We start from the raw sequence: 17,894 nt of genomic DNA, 5'->3' as shown, positions 1-17,894 counted from the left end.
TAGCAAAGCAACACATCACTGAAATAAGTCATTTAGCGGATCGAAATCGCTTTGAGGCCGAATTCGCCTACGTCAAGATGCCCTCCATGTAAAAACGCCAAGAGAGAACTAAAAAATTATCAAAAATTTCAGTAAATTACGATAATTATCTTATTGTTCTAAAAACAAACACAACTACTTTGTTATACAGCGTAGAAATCATAGGAAATCTCTGTTTGATACCACTTGATGCGTGAGAATTGATTGTTGCTTTTGCTTCATTTTGCTAACTAGTGCAGTCGTGGGAACTCAAAAAGTGGTGTTTGTGAGAATTTTTTTTTATCAAGCTGATACTTTTCTCAGACCTTCCCCATATTATGCAGATGGCTCAGAAAAAAATCCCTATCAATCGGATGATGGGAAACTCCCTTTTGGGCTCTTTTTCCAAATGACGTCACAATCCCTTTATGAAAATTTCAAGTTTTTCAAAATAGGACATATTATACATCTTCTTTTAGCTTTTTTCAAGGGGAACAACTTTTTCTATTAACAAGAACCCTGAAAATGTACAGAAAAAGAGTAATTACCGATTAAGCAAAAGGATAAATTTATGAATTTCTGGCAAATTTGAAATTATTCGTCACTGTTGGACTTATTCTTCTATATTCTAGCCTATAACAAAAATTAAACAAAGTAAGCGAAACGTAAATTGAAGCTATCATCAAAAACGACAAAGATGTTGCTTTCCTCCTCGTCTTGTCCCGTTTTATATCTTCATTGTACGAGACTTCCTTTTCTTCGGTACCAACATCGACGTTATGTAGAAGTGAAAAAAAGTCTTCATTCTTAAGTTTTTCGTCTAGTCTCTGGAATATGTCGTTCGTACAAATTATTACTTAGATACGAAAACTATCTTTGTATTTCAAGCATACTTAGGCTACTATACTATTACATTCAACACCATGACATTCACCACACGAAGAATCACATGCCATTCCATAATTGCGACAGGTGCAAGTTTTTGTTCCACATAGATTTTTCGTTGATTTCTTACATCTGCATCTAATTACTTTGGTCAATGCTTCTAGTGCTATATGCATATTTCCGTCATTATTGGGACAAGTTCGTTGTTGCTATTGTGTCTCCATCCCCATTCACAAACATTAATTTAAATTCTAAAGATGTAACCCATGGAAGTAGGCTGCTCTTTGGCTCGGTGGTAGCTTTTCCGGTGCAATTATCCCTTCGCATGCCATATAGGCCTACATGTAATTGTCATGTCTATAAGTAAACAAAGATAAATATTACATACAGGGTATCTAGAATTGGACAATATCTTAAAAGTGTAAACATTCGTTTCTAGCACTAGTTGCTACGTTCATCTGATGAACGTAGCAACTTGTGCTAGAAACGATAATTGTCCTGATGAACACCCAAACTTTTCAGTATTCAGTTTAAACATTATTATATAATCCCTATGTAAAAATACATAGGCCTACCTGAGTTTAGTAAGCGTTGAATCTTCATTGCCACAATACCAGATCTTGAATGCAGTTATAGAGGCTTCTCCGACCTCGTTTTGGGAACTCCAGACATTGCTGATAATTGCAGAATTCTCTTTCAGCGTTTCTGAGTTTTGCAAACTTTTTTTCCCTTTTGCAAATATCGATGACGTTGTGTCGCATCCTGACCAATGACCATGCATGGAGGAAAAGAAGATCTTCTTTAATACTTAGGTTAGCTTCTTTGATTCTCCAGGCTTTGTTGAAGCGCTCCTTGGTCGAAGTAAATATCATCATGAGTGTCAGTCTTCCAATGATGCAGTAACATAGTAACTGTAGCGGCCAGTTTCCTTTGCTCCCTTTTTTGTTTTGTTAGTGCTCTCTACCGCCTTCCGCAAGGCACGCCTAGTAGATTTCGATAAATTTAGTTGTTTGGTTTTTGTCCGCCATGGAAAGAGCACTGTAAGTAAATGTGGGTTTTAATCTCCTATTAATATTGTTTTTATGTTTCAGCACTGGAACATTGTTAAATTTAAATCAGTTTTTGATCACCTGCTGAAAGACACAATTAATTTGTCATAAACGCCATTGTTGGCTATTGTTCTCTGATTCCTGTTTGGTGTTACCTGGTGATTTGGTATTTGCTTAGGTTTGAACCTTTTGTTTTTCATCTTTGTTTGTGTACTTTCTTTCCTTTATGCCTCTCGGCCATGTACGACCTGGGTGACCAAGTTTTTGCCTTTGTTGCACATATTTGCTAGCTCCCATTCATAAACTGCATTTTCATACAAGTTTGCTAGTGCTCATTTCAAGTAGTCTCTGTAGACAGGGTTTCTACATCATTTAAATTTAACAGTAGGACATATCCTTTGTTGGTTTAAACTACTTCTTTAGGTCCTAATTCTTTTAAACATGTATCAGACAATTCCTAATTGCCCCTTTGGTAGTAGACTTTCCAAGTTAGAAGCAATATACAATACTAAAATGAGGGGATTGCTCGAATCTGAAAGAAATGTTTTAGCTGCCATAGCTGATGGTTTTAGCGCTCCTAAGGTCAGAGAACTAAAAAAAAGATTTTTTTCGATAGTCATAGTGACACAATGTGTGCTTGCTTGGATCTTATGAGTGCCATTCCTTCGGACAATGTGCACATGGAAAGGAAATCCATTGTCAGAGCTCAGTGTGAGAGGTTGAATTCACTGAAACTGACAATGGATAACCGGTGTGCGACATATACAAAACAACATAAGACTGTTGGCCCTAGTGCCATGCACTCATCTCTCAATCAGGTAGATAAACCCTTTTGTCCCTCTAGCGGCACCAGGGAAAGAATGCGTAGATTGGCTCGTGAAGCCATACTAGAGTATGAGCTGAGTGCCCCTAACCAAAACCAATCTACCTCTCCATTAGTATCTGCGAGTCAAACAGATCCAAAGCAAGTCTTTAAAAAATCCCCCAAAGCGACCGATAAAAGTGACTTTATTACTCTCGACCAAACAGGGGGGAGGTCTGGAAGTTGGACTTCTTGCCGCGACGACCCAAAGTCTCACCAAACCGACAAGCAGTTGCCAGTACCTGCAACTGGTGAACAGTCGTCAGGTGTTTACCAGTCATGGACACCAGAATCTGTCAATTCTGCTACATGCGGTACGCCTTGTGGGTCAAGCTTACAAGCACCCAGTCTTGGTGAGTCGCATTCCTTAACCAACGCTATTTACAGCCATGCAATATCAAAGCCAATCCTTGTGTGAGGAAGAATTGTTTGATGGTACGCCTACTAAGTACCATCAATTCATTTCTCATTTTGATTCCTTTGTCATACGAGGTGTGTTGGATCCAGCTATTAAACTGGATCGACTTATATCTTCCTGTACAGGTGATGCAAGAGATTGCATTGCGAGCTGTGTACTGTGTTTCTCTTCTGAGCATGGCTAACAAGAAGCAAGGAAGTTACTGGAGTCCCACTATGGCCAACGGCATACCATTGTTGGTGCTTATGTAAGCAAGTTAACTGAAGGTCCACCAATCAGGGCCAATGATCCTGCTGGTAGGCTATAAACAGATTGGCCAGGGAGATGAGAAATTGTGAAATGGCTTGCAAGGGTTATGAGATGTCTGATCTGGATACACAACAGACAATTGGAAAGATCTTTAGCAGGCTTCCAGTCCATTTGCAGCAGACTTTTGCTAGCAAAGCAAGTTCGCTGTTAGGAGCTGGTGACCGGGTTAAATTCTGCGACCTCATGGAGTTTCTTCAAGCTCGCGCCGAAGTTGACCGCAGCTTTCTTGGTCAATTAATTGGCCAAAGGAAAGATAAAATGAAGCCGGATGCATCTAACTGGCGGAGTACAGGGGCATCCTCATACTTCACCCACGGCGCACCGATAGAGAAATCTAAATGTGTGGTTTGCAGCGAAAATCACATGTTAGCTGACTGCAAAAAATTCCATCATATGCCCCAAAGATCAAAATGGAAGTTGGTGTTGGACCATCGGTTGTGCTTCAACTATCTAGGAGACCACTTCGTTCGCCATTGCCAAAGCAATAGCAAGTGTGGGATTTGTCCAGAGAAACATCATTCCCTGCATCATAACGGAAGATCTCATGGGAAAGAAGGAGAGCAAGGCCCCTTGCATGGTGGGAATGAAGGGCATCCAAGGGTGTCCACGAACATGATTATTGAAGGTGATACTGAAGACGTAGCGGTCACTTGTGCAAGTAGCATTGTGTGCTCCCGAGGGGATGGTATGGTGAAGTTAAAGGTTGTTCCTGTCACAGTGTATGGAAGTGATAGCCAGCATTGTATTAACACATATGCGTTTTTGGATGAAGGGTCTAATACCACATTGTGCTCCACTAGTTTAATGGATCGGCTGCAAATGAGAGGACAAAGTGTGAAATACTCTCTTTCTACTGTAAGTGGCACTTGTGTAGAGCAAGGATACAGGCTTTCCTTTTCGGTTAAAGGCATCAATGAGAGCACTGTGGTGCCCTTGAAAAATGTACTTGTTGTTGCAAACCTACCAGAGTTACGTGACAGCATCCCTACAATGAGGGACACGGAAGGACGCGCATACTTGAATGATGTTAGATTCCCAGAGATTGTGGGTGAGAAGGTGGAAATCTTGATTGGTGCAGATGTGCAAGTTGCCCACCGTTCACTGCAGCGCAGAGAAAGTCCGCTTGGAGGTCCTGTAGCATTGAAGACTGAACTTGGATGGACTCTGGTAGGCCCGATTAATGACCAAGTTCCTAACAGTAGCTTGGCACATGCTAACTTCATTCATAAAGTTAGTTCTCTTCTCCATACACAGATGGAATGTATGTATAACCACGACTCCAATGATGGCCCTGACGTTGATGATTCTTCTCTCTCCGTCAATAACAAAAGGGCTGTTTTGCTAATGGAGACGTCAGTGAAAATTAGTGAAAACGACCGGCCTTCTTTTCCCAATCTGGTGTCTTCTGTGGCAAGCAAATGTCCTGAGTTGAAAAAACAGTATCGCATAAATGCATTAACCCAACAGTCTGATAGTCCGAGTTCTAAACTTGCTCAGCTATTGCACCACTTTTCATCATACCTTCGCCTTAAAAGGGCTGTGGATTGGATGCGGCGCTTCAAGCAATTCTTGAAATTTAAGTTCAAGGGAAGTGCGGTTGATGAACCCAGTAAAGCAAGCTTGACCGCACAGGAGCTAAACGAGGCAGCAGACGATATAGTGAGGCTTGTGCAAAAGCAGACCTTTGCAAGGGAGATAGCGCAATTGCCTGATCATGAGACCTTTAATGCTTCCTCAAGTCATACACATACGGTGAACCTTAAGTTCTCCCCACTACGAAAGCTTTGTCCCATCCTTTTCGGCGGTATTTTACGGGTTGGGGGTCGTCTGCAGAGATCACCTTTTTGCTTGGAGATGAGACACCCCGTTATCTTGCCTAGTGATCATCATGTTACAGGTCCCATTGTAGATTTCTTCCATCGCAAGGAAGGACACTGTAGCACATTACACACACTCAGCACCACTCGCGAAAAATTTTGGATTGTAAAAGGCCACTCCACGGTAAAAAGGTTTTCAAGGAAATGCTTAAAATGTCGCAGCATTGGCGCCTCGCGTGGCCAACAGCTAATGGCATCCCTTCCTGAGTTCCGCGTAGCTCCCGGGAATGCGGCATTTTCGTGCACTGGGGTAGATTACATGGGGCCTATCATCGTCAAACGTGGTCGAAGCATGGTTAAGCGTTACATCTGTGTTTTCTCTCTGGCCACTAGAGCCATTCACTTAGAAATCTCTCTTTCTCTTGAAACTGCTTCCTTTCTTGAAGCCTTGCAAAGGTTTACCTGTCGCCGTGGTACTCCAAATCAGATTGTCAGTGACAATGGCAGCAACTTTGTTGGCGCCGACCGCTTGCTCAAAGAAGGTCTGAAGAAGATGAATGCAAACCTAATTGCCAACAAGCTGAGTTGCCGTGGGATCGAATGGAAGTTTAACACTACAGCCGCGAGCCATCAAGGTGGCATATGGGAGAGAATGATAAGATCGGTTTGTGAAATCCTATGGGCATTAACTGATGAAAAGGCTTTAGATGATGAAGAACTTCTGACGTTTGTCACCGAAGTGGAGCGAATTCTAAACGGGCGGCCCTTGACACCAGTGAGTTCCCCGTCGAGATGTGCAAAAACTCTGCTTGTTGGAGGCCGTGGAGTAAGGACTATTGTACGACGAATTGTTGTTTTTTCGCTGTCTTCCATTGTGTGTGTGCATGCGTTTTTATTGTATATCTTACATTAATGTTTTTTGGGTTTTTTTTGGTGTTGGCCATACTTCTGTGCGTGTAGGCTACTTTGACTTAAATATAACCATTGGATGGCATGGTTACATTGGGGCGGGTGTAGCGGCCAGTTTCCTTTGCTCCCTTTTTTGTTTTGTTGGTGCTCTCTACCGCCTTCCGCAAGGCACGCCTAGTAGATTTCGATAAATTTAGTTGTTTGGTTTTTGTCCGCCATGGAAAGAGCACTGTAAGTAAATGTGGGTTTTAATCTCCTATTAATATTGTTTTTATGTTTCAGCACTGGAACATTGTTAAATTTAAATCAGTTTTTGATCACCTGCTGAAAGACACAATTAATTTGTCATAAACGCCATTGTTGGCTATTGTTCTCTGATTCCTGTTTGGTGTTACCTGGTGATTTGGTATTTGCTTAGGTTTGAACCTTTTGTTTTTCATCTTTGTTTGTGTACTTTCTTTCCTTTATGCCTCTCGGCCATGTACGACCTGGGTGACCAAGTTTTTGCCTTTGTTGCACATATTTGCTAGCTCCCATTCATAAACTGCATTTTCATACAAGTTTGCTAGTGTTCATTTCAAGTAGTCTCTGTAGACAGGGTTTCTACAGTAACTACATCAGTATCATCAGCAATGACATTTACTGGACCTTTTCGAAGAGAAGCATAATCAAGAGATTTCGCTACAATGGAACCGTCAGCATCATCAGAGCATTTTGCCTCGGGTAATTAACCGCCATGCGATGTGCCTTTCTCCTCTGCTTTGCAGTTTCATTCTTGTGCGTTTCGTGTTTCAATCTCATTGTGTAGATCAATACCAGCTCAGTGGCCGAGTGGTTTCGCCTTCGGCGCTGGTGCTGGTAGATCTGAGATCGATTCCAGGTCGGGTCAAACCAAAGACTTTAAAAACGGTACCGATTGTGTTCTATCCTGCATAGCGCAGTGAGAATGAGTCGGGTAATAATGTGATAACATCGTAAACCTGATATAAATTAAAAATGAGCCCTGTCGCTAAAAGACCTTAGCTGTTGTAGAGCGACAATAAATAAAACCATAACATTATTATTATTATTGTGTAGATCAGTTATTTTCAATGTAGATGTTATAGTAAAATCATCAGAGCAGTTGTGAACTTCAACTTCGGATTGTCTCAGAAGGGTAGAAACAAACTTGATGAATTCAGCCTTGGTTTCGATGCAGATGAGGTAGCGATCTTGAGTAAAAGGAAGTGAATTGCTCGGATCAACTTTCACAAACGTGCTTTGTGGAACGGAATTTCAGCGCAAGTGCTCGTGACTTTTAGTACTTTCGTCATGATAGACATCAAACACAACAACAGCATGGGTATAATGGTTTTGGATATATTTCATACGTTTGGCAGGCTTTCTCATCATGCCTTCCTTGAACATCGACATTGGCTCTGAAGTCAACTCGAATTCGAAAAATTGCTCAAGGCTTTCCTCGCTTTCAGCAACAGCAAACATCCTATTGAACATGACTTTCGAACCAATAGGCCTACCACTTGCACTACTTTCTGTTTTTTTTACTTCCATTAAGGATTCTAATGGTTTAATCAATTGATTGATGCGATATATAGTAATTGCTAACCCATCTAAACCTTTTTGGATCTTTTGACCAATTTTCTCCGCTTGTTCACAATTGACGTCATCTTTTCCAGCGATGGACACCAGACCGTTTGAAAGAGAAGATAGGTTTACATCTGGTACCAAGAATGGGTTTTTCGTTGTTAACCAGGCCAGAAACTTTACAATCTTCGTAATCCTTCTTTTTTCTTGAAGCACCCAACTTTTCATGCTAGTTGCTTCATAGAAACTGAGCCTTGCTTAGTTGCGTCATTGCTTCATGAATACTTGCCGAGTGACTCACACTCAAAACCCAAAGATGTCGAACACTTTCTGCATACTTTTCCTTCCGTCAATCCTCCACGTGACTTAGCCTACTTAATATTTTCAACAAACTTGATCGGTTTTTGGTCAACAATAATCCTTGGGGAAGCAGACAGATCGAAATGTTTGGGCCAGGGATATAGTAGAAATATATCTGCACTTATGTTGAACGGACCTTTCTACTATAGGCTATATAGCCTACGACGCTTGGCGAAAGCACTCGCTACTTGCAATCTTTATTTTTTTTAAAGAGTCTTTTTTGCATTGGAAAATAGCTAAGGTTTATTTTGATGGTCAAGGTGTTGTTTTTTCAAGATGCCACTGCGAACGAGTTGGTTTCAAAGCGTCATTGCTCAGGTTTTGAAAACATATCACGCATTGTGGTACAACTTGGTCATTTAGGCCTGCTATGGCATCTATAAAGTCAAACTTCAGATAATCTTCGTCATACTTTCTCTTTTTCAACTCATTTTATGTCAATAGAATTGATTAATTAAAAATAAATCAATATTAAAAAAAAGTTTAGCCTACGCATGGTAGGCTATTGTGGTAGAGTTTGGAATACTGCTACACTTCTAGCCGCTGCCACTTGTCAGTCAGTCGTTGCCATTATTATTACAATTAGAGCTCGAGGCTGCTGTGCCAGAAAACCGTTGTGTTACGGTTCGAGATTTAAGGTGTCGCAGAAACATTTAGCAACGTCTAAAACATCACAAAAAATGCGAGATGACGACAACACGCTCAACAAACACTGTGCCACTCTAACACAAAGTTTCATCTTCAATCGACTGTCCAGCGTAGTTGTGAAGACATGTTTAGTCATAATTCATGCAGAGTTTTTCAATTTCTTGCGCCCCTCTTATGAACCTCACACGCCCCCCAGTTTAAGAACCACTGTTCTAGAGACTCTTGACACAGGGCCGGTTACCGAGATTGGCAGAGTGAAGTTTTCCGATTGTTGAAGCTATATTTTTAATGTTGAACTTTAATTGGGTTAATTTTTAGTTGAATTGATACAAATTGGTGAATTTTAAGTTTTTATATTTATGTAGCGCTAACTTAAACTTTACTATTTTGTACCAATTCTCAGCAATTCAATTTTTACAATGAAAATACCACACCAACAATTTATTTTAAAAATTGAATTGCTGAGAATTGGTACAAAATAGTAAAGTTTAAGTTAGCGCTACATAAACATAATGCATACTTTAGACTGGCAATTAATCCATTCGGGTAGATGAAGCATCATGCATCCAACGATAGTAAAATTGTTAGAATCCGAGCAGAAATGAGAAAGCTACAGCACATTTGGTGGAGGCACTATTCACCGATCACAGCAAACGTGGGGGCGGCATATAATGAACACTCGAAATTGATTGCTTTGTGTTTGCATTGTTTTGGTAAAAAGCTTCGTCGAGCGGTTACGTTTGAACAACGATTACTCGTTTTGTGGATTAGATATAAATGTGAAAGTTAACAGATGAATAAACCAAGGCATACTCTTTTAATTTGTGTTGGTTTGGTATTTTCATTGTAAAAAATGACTTGCTGAGAATTGGTACAAAATAGTAAAGTTTAAGTTATAGCGCTACATAAATATAATGCATACTTTAGACTGGCAATTAATCCATTCAGGTAGATGAGGCCTCATGCTTTCCAACAATAGTAAAGTTGTTTAAATCCGAGCAGAAATGAGAAAGCTACAGCATATTTGGTGGAGGCACTATTCACAGATCACAGCAAACGGGGGCGGCTTATAATGAACAATGATCGAATCGCCTTTAAGAATGCATTGAAAAAAAGCTTCGTCAAGCGGTTACGTTTGAATCGTCTTTTAATGTGTGTTAGTTTAGTATTTTGGACTGGCAATTAATTTATTCGGGTAGATGAAGCATCGTGCTTTCCAACGATGGTAAAATTGTTAACATCTAAGCAGAAATGAGAAAGCTACAGTACATTTGGCGGAGGCACTATTCACCACAAATAAAGTATTGAAAAATCAATATCCATTCCGCTTTCACTTCTATTCCGTGTTTTTGCACCCTTCCTAAAAGTAGTTGCGTTTTTTGCATGACGTCACAGTTTGTCATGACGTCACTGACCAGGCGGTTAATTCTATAGTATCACGGAATATCTGTGGTTTGATGGCAAAGAAACATTGCTTGACGGTTTTAGAAATGTAATTTTTTCATGGCGATCTATACTACTGGCCTTCCCAACGTGGCAACAGCCAAACGGATGCAACCTAATTCGTACCATGAGCATTTCGTACCGTCAGTTCGTACCTTGAAAAGATCGAGAGAAAAAATTATAGAAAGCCGATGTCAGCTTCCGCAAACATTTTAAAATTTTCCGCAGACAAACAAAAACTCTTAGGATCATCACCAGAAATTTTAAAATGTTTGCCGAAACTCCGATCAACCCTAACCCTTTCAAAATGTTTGAGGAAACTGCGATCAGCGACTTCAGCAAACTCTTAGGATCATTACTGGAAATTTTAAAATGTTTGCGGAAAATGCGGAAAAACGGAAACTGCGATCAGCTTTGTTCTATTTTGTTTTCTTTCGATCTTTTCAGTTTGTTTGCAGAAACACCCTAACCCTTTTAAAATGTGTGCGGAAACTCCGATCAACCCTAACCCTTTTAAAATGTTTGCGGAAACTGCGATCAGCTACTTCGGCAAACTCATAGGATCATTAGCAAAAATTTTGAAATGTTTGCGGAAACCGCGGAAAAACGGAAACTGCGATCAGCGTAGCGATGTTCTATTTTTTTCTCTCGGTGTTTTCAGTTTGTTTGTTCGCGGAATGCGGATACGCGATACCGTACCTAACGGATACTCCGATACCCTAACCTTTTTAAATTGTTTGTGGAAACTGCAATCAGCGACTTCGGCTTTTTTTAATTTTTTCTCTCGATCTTTTCAAGGTACGAACTGACGGTACGAATTGTTCATGGTACGAATTAGGTTGCACCCCAGCCAAACAATGTGGGGGCCTATTAAGTTTTGGCAACTAACAGGTATTAGGTGTAAAAAAGGCGTTTTTGCATGAATTATTACTAAAAACAAATACTTCTGGATTAGAAAACGAATTTTTTAACATATTACTGAGTGTTTTGAAAGTTGGGTCACTCTTGATTTCGTGTACCTTGATTTTGTTGATATCTTGATTCTTATGGTATTCTTAACATATAGCTATATTCCTGCTTTCTTGCCACTTATTTAATAATATTACATCTTAATTACGTATTGGCACTGTATTTACAATTTTTAGGCTAAAAAACATTACTTGAGCAATGAAAATTGCTGATTTCATCTTGTAACACTTATCTCAGTCGGTAAATTGAAATTTCGTATAGGCCCCCACATTATTTGGCTGTTGCCACGTTGGGATGGCCAGTACAAGCCTTAAAGCAGCCGGCGGCCATGGCCGCTAAGTAGTGCTTGAATGACCGCCGGTGCTACCTCCTCAATCGGCCAATTTGGCCGCCAGTTTCTTCTAGCTACGGTAATTACCGTATTTAATTTTGCAATAGAATGATCGTGGATTAACTGTCGAAAATGTCTAGTATCAAAGAGTGACGCAGAATTAGGTCAGCGCGTCATAATCACCACTGTTGTATTGTGCGGAAACATTTGCTATTGTATGGAAAATATCACGCTGCGATCACCAGCTATAAGTCTTGTTTGTAATTCTCAATGTTTATTTTAGCAAAATGTTAATCCGAAGTGCTAATTTACATCGGCTCGCAATATTGTCGTGTTTATGTAGATTCAATGTTGTCGGACATTGAATCGTTGTGAAAAGGGAGAACTACCCAGACAAATTCGTCATTTTTACCCTGATTTAACGACTGCAAACGTAGAATCAATGTAAAAATGACAGATTTTGTTTGGTGTGGAATTGTAGCATCCTACTCGTTCTAGTGATTATTTATCGCGAAGCTGCTGCGGTTTGCTTTCAAAAAATGTTGTCCTGCTGCCGATCGCTAGTTCATCTAATTGTTTTATGCATCAATACAGCATAAAAAGTTGGCGCCTATGTTGTAGCTAGTCAGGAAGAGCAAATTTTGGTTTGTATCAGCTACTTGAAAGGAAATATTTTCATCAGAAAAAATGACCAAAATAAATAAAAAATGACCGAATTTTTTCAAGTCATTTCGGACAAATGACCGAAAAGCGTCAGAGAAAAAAAAACCCAGGGTTGAAATGATGTAAAAATGGCTACTTTTGCCATCAGCTCGTTAACCACGCCACTTTAATGTGATCTTTAAAGCAATTGCCTGTACTATTATTGTTTCAGCTCCGTATTTTATTGCGTTAAACAAACAATTGTAACAATTCAAATTTAAAATATATTTTTGCAGCATTAGCTTTATTTTTGTCAAGAATTTTGCGGCGGTCATTTATGACCAACCAATGAGTCGGCTTCGGCAGACATTTGAGTTCATTCCGGCGGTCATGTCCGCCGGATATTTCGAGGCCTGATGAATGGTGGCAATAACATGGAAATATACAATGGCAATAACAGTAACAACAGTTTATCTAGGCAAGACATTCAATCTACTGGGCTACCAGAGCTCACGTGTTGTTGCAATTCCCCTTTTTCTTTCGATTTAATATCGTCACGTGATGTTGCGATTGCTTTTTTCTTATGATTTAACACGTGATGTTGCTGCCTTTTCTTACGGTTTAACACGCACAGATCACGTGTTTTCTTGTTTGAATAGAAGCGCAAACGAGAACCACGCACTAAATGATCAAACGACATAATGCGATGATATTTTCGCACTGGACAGTCGGACCAGTGCGAAACGATTCGTACTGGTACGCGGGGAACTCGCACTAGACATTGGCCAGAGGACCAGCGCTAAGATCGAACCCTGGTAATCACATAAATTGACCTCAAAGGGCAGCAAGTATTAGGCTAAACGAACAACCAAAAGTGTAACAATCAATTCACCTGCTGTAAATTGTAAGGTCTACGCTTGCCTGGTTTGTTTATTTGTTTGTATTCCATTAGTGCAGTCCTGTTGTATTTTGTTTGCTGCTTAAAAAATTTCCAGAATGACTATAGGTTTTAGTTCTGATGACATCGTAAACGGATTAGTTTCGTACTAGATTGGTCTGTGAACAAGTTGATGATACAACAGCATATTTCACTGATTGCTGAACACTCCTCATTTACTTCTGATCCGATTTGCAGCACGCAAAATGCTAAAGAACAACAGTAGGCGGTTTTTGGACTCGTTGCATTCATTCATTTTTTGGATTCATCGTTTTTTTTTCTAGCAGCGTAAATGTACTTTTATAATCAATTAAGTTTTAATGTGAGTGTACATTTTGTATTATTATTGTAAAATCGAATTTTGTGTATCTTTTAGTTGGTATTTTGTTTTGTTAATCTCTCTGTAATCGTAGTATGTGATGACCCTACTGATGTATAGCACTGGATAGAGTTTCCAATCCCGTAGTTATAGATATGCCTGGGCGGTACGCAGTTGAAACAATTTACTGAGCAGCGAGCAGTTGAAACAATTTAGTGTCGTAAGATGGTCCCGCAATACCGGATTACAATCCCGATAAAGCAGTTATTGTGTGGTACAGCGATTCTATAGCAGGACGCCGCCCAGACTTCAACAACACTAAGTGATCATTTTGGCATTGTTGCAAGTTTAATTCTATTTACTTGTGCTATCGTTATTTGTATTTTGGCCTCCAAGCACGCAGATTTGGCTGCCGAAAAAGAGCTCTCGGTAGGCCACGATGGCTGCCGGAAAAAAACACGAGTTTTAAGGCCTGCCAGTAGTATAGATCGCCATGAATTTTCTGAAAACAGAACCCTGCCACAGCAGTTTCATGTAAACTAGGCATTTTTGTGGACCAAATTGTGGTAAACATGAGGAGTGGCAGATAGTTTTAGGGATTGCGATGTTCATGACATGATCAGGGTAGCCAGTTAGCCACTTTGCTTCATAATTCATAAAATTTTATCCAGTTTAAAATTTAGTTTGCATTTTGAACAGATGTTAAGTGCTCTGTATGTCATCGTGGAAATTTTGTTTTTCATCTAGCCTACTATAAATACTTCACCGTGTTGAATTAAGCTTATTTTATTGATTGATTAGCCTAATTGAATTTTTATTCTGGGACTAGGAAAGCTTTTTGCAGAGCTTAATCCTGGCAGTTTTGCATGCTTGTAGAATGTAGAGGCTTTGAATCACTGACGCTGGCCCGGTCACTGAGATTGACAGAGTGAAGTTTTCGATGTTGAAGTCTTGTTGCAGGGGAATTATTCCATCTATGATGCCGCTGAATGGAGAGCAGTCCTTAACATGCGCTGCTCAAGCGCACACCCCAAGAGTCGAACCTGCGCCACTTGATCTTGACGCTTCATTCCAGAAGTGACGCGCTAACCAATTGAGCTATCGGAACGGACTGTTAATAGCTCCTGAGGCGAGTCAAACTAAAACTTGGAGCTTTGAGGTACCATGAGCAATATTCTACTCGCAATTTCTGTTCTTTTAAAAAAGTATGAATCTGTCATGAGTTAAAAAAATTAATTCAGATCTGTAATGATCTGATCTGACATCTAGAGTTTGCCGGATTGAATTCGGATCTCAAAAAGCAAGAACCTGATGGGCTCAAGATTTAAAAAATCGTTGATCCATACACCATTGCAATATACCAGTAGCCAAGTCAAAGTGACATCAATTGCTTTTCCAGTTAAGAGTTTTTGGAGTGATGAAGATTACATTTAATACAAAGCACAACATATTCAATACAGTATGAACGTAGTTGCTTTGGAACAAGATGGAGCACGGTTTGCGTCATCAGCTGTGGAGTGTGACCAGAAAGGTTTTGTGAATGAAGCTATTTTTTATTACAAGGTTAGTGTCAATCAATATACGTAGCCACACGACAGGCTACAATATGTTTTTGAACAAATGTGCTATTTTAATTATGTATTCTTGTCCTCAAGTAAGCTTTAATTACATTGATGTTGATCGTTTTCGCACGAAAGCCAATTCCAGGGGGGCGAGAAACCCCTTTAATTCTGAAAACGATTTGTAAAAGTTGCTGGTTTTTACCTGATCACAGCAGTAAACCATAATCTCTTCGTGGGAAAATTGTAACATAAGATTCCCGGATCCGTTCGTCTGTATGTAATGACCGAAAAAGAAACACTCTTCTGAAACGTCTATTCAAAAAGTGTATTTCTGTAAAATTAGCCCGTGGCTATCGAAAATGGGGTGCAACGCGATACACCACTAAAAACTTGTCACTACAACAAACTACTTAGATAAAAGACGGAAATTTTGTCCGAAGTGTCCGAAGCGAAACAGTTAAATTTGTGACTAACTTTCAAGCAACAATTTTACGAATGATCAGAATAATTTGCAATATCTCAAACTCACGTAAGCTTTTCCAGGCGACTCTAATGATGTTGTTGGAGGCTGGAGCTTGTAGGTTTCAAATCTCCCGCAATTTCATTTTTTCTGTTTTTTACTTTTTTGGCTCAAGAGAAATACAAGAAACGTCAGGTTGGACCTTGCTGAATGCTGACATTGCAAAGCATCGCAATACAATCTTTGTAAGTCGTTAGTTGTACAAGCTGTTAGCGGTCACAACTCACTGTGAATAGACTTCAAAGCAAGGCAGCATGGGAAAAATGAAAAAAGAAGGGGATGACCTAATTAACACCAATGCATGAACTAATTAACAAAAAACTGTTTATGGCCAGCCAGCAAATCATACTCTTCTATCAACATCTGTGAAAGTTGAATCAATGAAAATTAATTTCTGCTCTGTTGTGTGGGTGAATCTAGTAATTAATAGGGATGGGCAATATAGAATAATTAGCTATTCTAGAATAGAATACAGATATATATCTATTCTAGAATAATTGATAGTTTTTACCATTGACACATTTTAATGATTTTTATGAGTTTACAAAAAATGAACATCACATTGTAACAAATTTAGGCTTTCTAAATGTTTACCAGTCAAACAGGATCTCAACTTGGTGGCAATTAAACGTGCACTTGAAAAACATCTCTCTGAAAAAGCAGATGAAAGATTTCTTTTGTTGACCGTCAGACAAACGTGTCCGGTCTAAGCAGCTATCTCGGCGGACAAATTAAGTCTCACGTTGGACACACCAGTTTTAACGTCGATCGTCATGTTTAATCACTTTATCTTGATAATTTTTCGCCATTTGAGAACTGTAGCTACGGTTTAGAAGGCTTTTTAAAACTTCAGGGAAGTTACTCTCAAAAGGCTTTCGTCAGACCAACGACGTGCGCTTGAAGACTCAAAGTGCCCTGTAGCAGTAGCTGCTTAATACGTCGCATAACTGAATAACTTCCACCGAACCAGATCTTGTGGCTTCTTGCGTCACAAGGCTCTGGGCACGAGTCGGAAAACTTCTACACTAACGCTACTATTTGAAAGCACAATTATTTTTTGCCCTCTCTGTGATGTGGTCGCATCTCCAAAATAGTATCAGTATTCCACGAGATCACGGCAGGCTCAGGGTTATAATCAGCGCAGTCCGGGCCGTCTAGGCATATGCGCATGAGAGCTTCAATAGTATTGATCTTCAAAGACGTGTGCAGAGGACTTGAACTAAGTTGCACGACTGCGCGTGATTAGTGCAGAAGCATTGGTACTCCCATCGATTCTCAGCAAAGAATTCACCTTTGTTACGCTGATTCAACGTCATCAATGGTTGAAGCAACGTAAAAATCGAAAGTTTTCCTGCTTGTATAGAAGCTAAGGGATACAGTATTAACTTTTTGTAGATGCGCGCTAGAATGCGCTGGAAATTATATTCTCGCAACAATTGTTTGTGTTACTTATGCAATGACGATTTGTATCGCTAGTTCCTGCTATTTCTAGGCGGACAAATATGACCGATCTAGATAGTATTTCCCGCGGACATCACATGCTGTGACGGCGGACATGTCCGCGTGAATTTCGAGGCCTGCGAACGAAACTCGTGCGTTTTCTTACGCCGCATTGCACTATATCAATAAACAATTTTACTTTCGCTGCAGCGAATTTGTTGCGACCAGACGGAGTGGAGCAAAGTTGATCGTTAAAGCGGTTTCAAGTGTCCGATTTCATATGCATTTTGAAACCGGTTAGGCTTCACAACCGGTTATTCTATATTCGGTATTCTATTTTGCCCATTCTTAGTAATTGAACTTAATTCCATTCAATCAAACATTGGATTTATTTTAACCACAATTCTATTTGGGTTAAATCACTGGCGAACAAAATCAGTCATTTTACATTGATTCAACATCTTCAAACATTGAATCAGAGTAAAAAAACTGGACTTTGCTTTTCAAAAGAAACTTTTAGGTCGAAACGAAATACTTCGCAAATTTGAAGCAAACGTGATGAGAACAAGTTTTGTGGCTAAAGGAAATAATTTGTCTTGAACACTCGTAAGTCTGAATGGTTGAGAAATAGTTTTTGCCCACCACTAACAGTCTAACATTCATATGATCATTTGTAGGCTACATTATGGGGGATATTTGGGGTTATTGTAAAATCATGATGAAACTATTTTTTTGGTCCAAATTAAATTATTTTATTTTGATGTAACTTACGGTAGTTAATTCTAGTCAATTGTTAAATATGGCAGATGTATGCGAATGAAAATCCTTATCCTCAAACAAGACAAAATTAATACAAAATGGGTATAGTTTTG

General features: G+C 39.6%; 2 protein-coding genes across 2 annotated transcripts in view; both read left to right on the top strand.

Moving 5' to 3' along the window:
- The first annotated feature begins 3,571 nt into the window (after positions 1-3,571).
- On the top strand, positions 3,572-6,618 carry LOC145780714 (uncharacterized). The gene is made up of 2 exons (XM_082592334.1): positions 3,572-6,184; positions 6,550-6,618. The coding sequence occupies exons 1-2, from the start codon at positions 3,572-3,574 to the stop codon at positions 6,616-6,618; spliced, it is 2,682 nt and encodes an 893-aa protein (XP_082448460.1).
- Positions 6,619-14,961: 8,343 nt separating this feature from the next.
- LOC145780713 (calpain-7-like) overlaps positions 14,962-17,894 on the top strand; it is a 97,940-nt gene continuing 95,007 nt past the window's right edge. Inside the window, exon 1 of the mRNA XM_082592333.1 lies at positions 14,962-15,063. Coding sequence (XP_082448459.1) covers positions 14,962-15,063 — 102 coding nt within the window. The remainder of the gene's footprint in view (positions 15,064-17,894) is intronic.

The sequence above is a fragment of the Aplidium turbinatum genome, chromosome 12 (genome assembly GCF_918807975.1).
Source record: "Aplidium turbinatum chromosome 12, kaAplTurb1.1, whole genome shotgun sequence".
Classification (NCBI taxonomy): Eukaryota; Metazoa; Chordata; class Ascidiacea; order Aplousobranchia; family Polyclinidae; genus Aplidium; species Aplidium turbinatum.
Note: the sequence above shows the minus strand (reverse complement) of the source record. Positions and strands in the feature narration are given on the sequence as shown.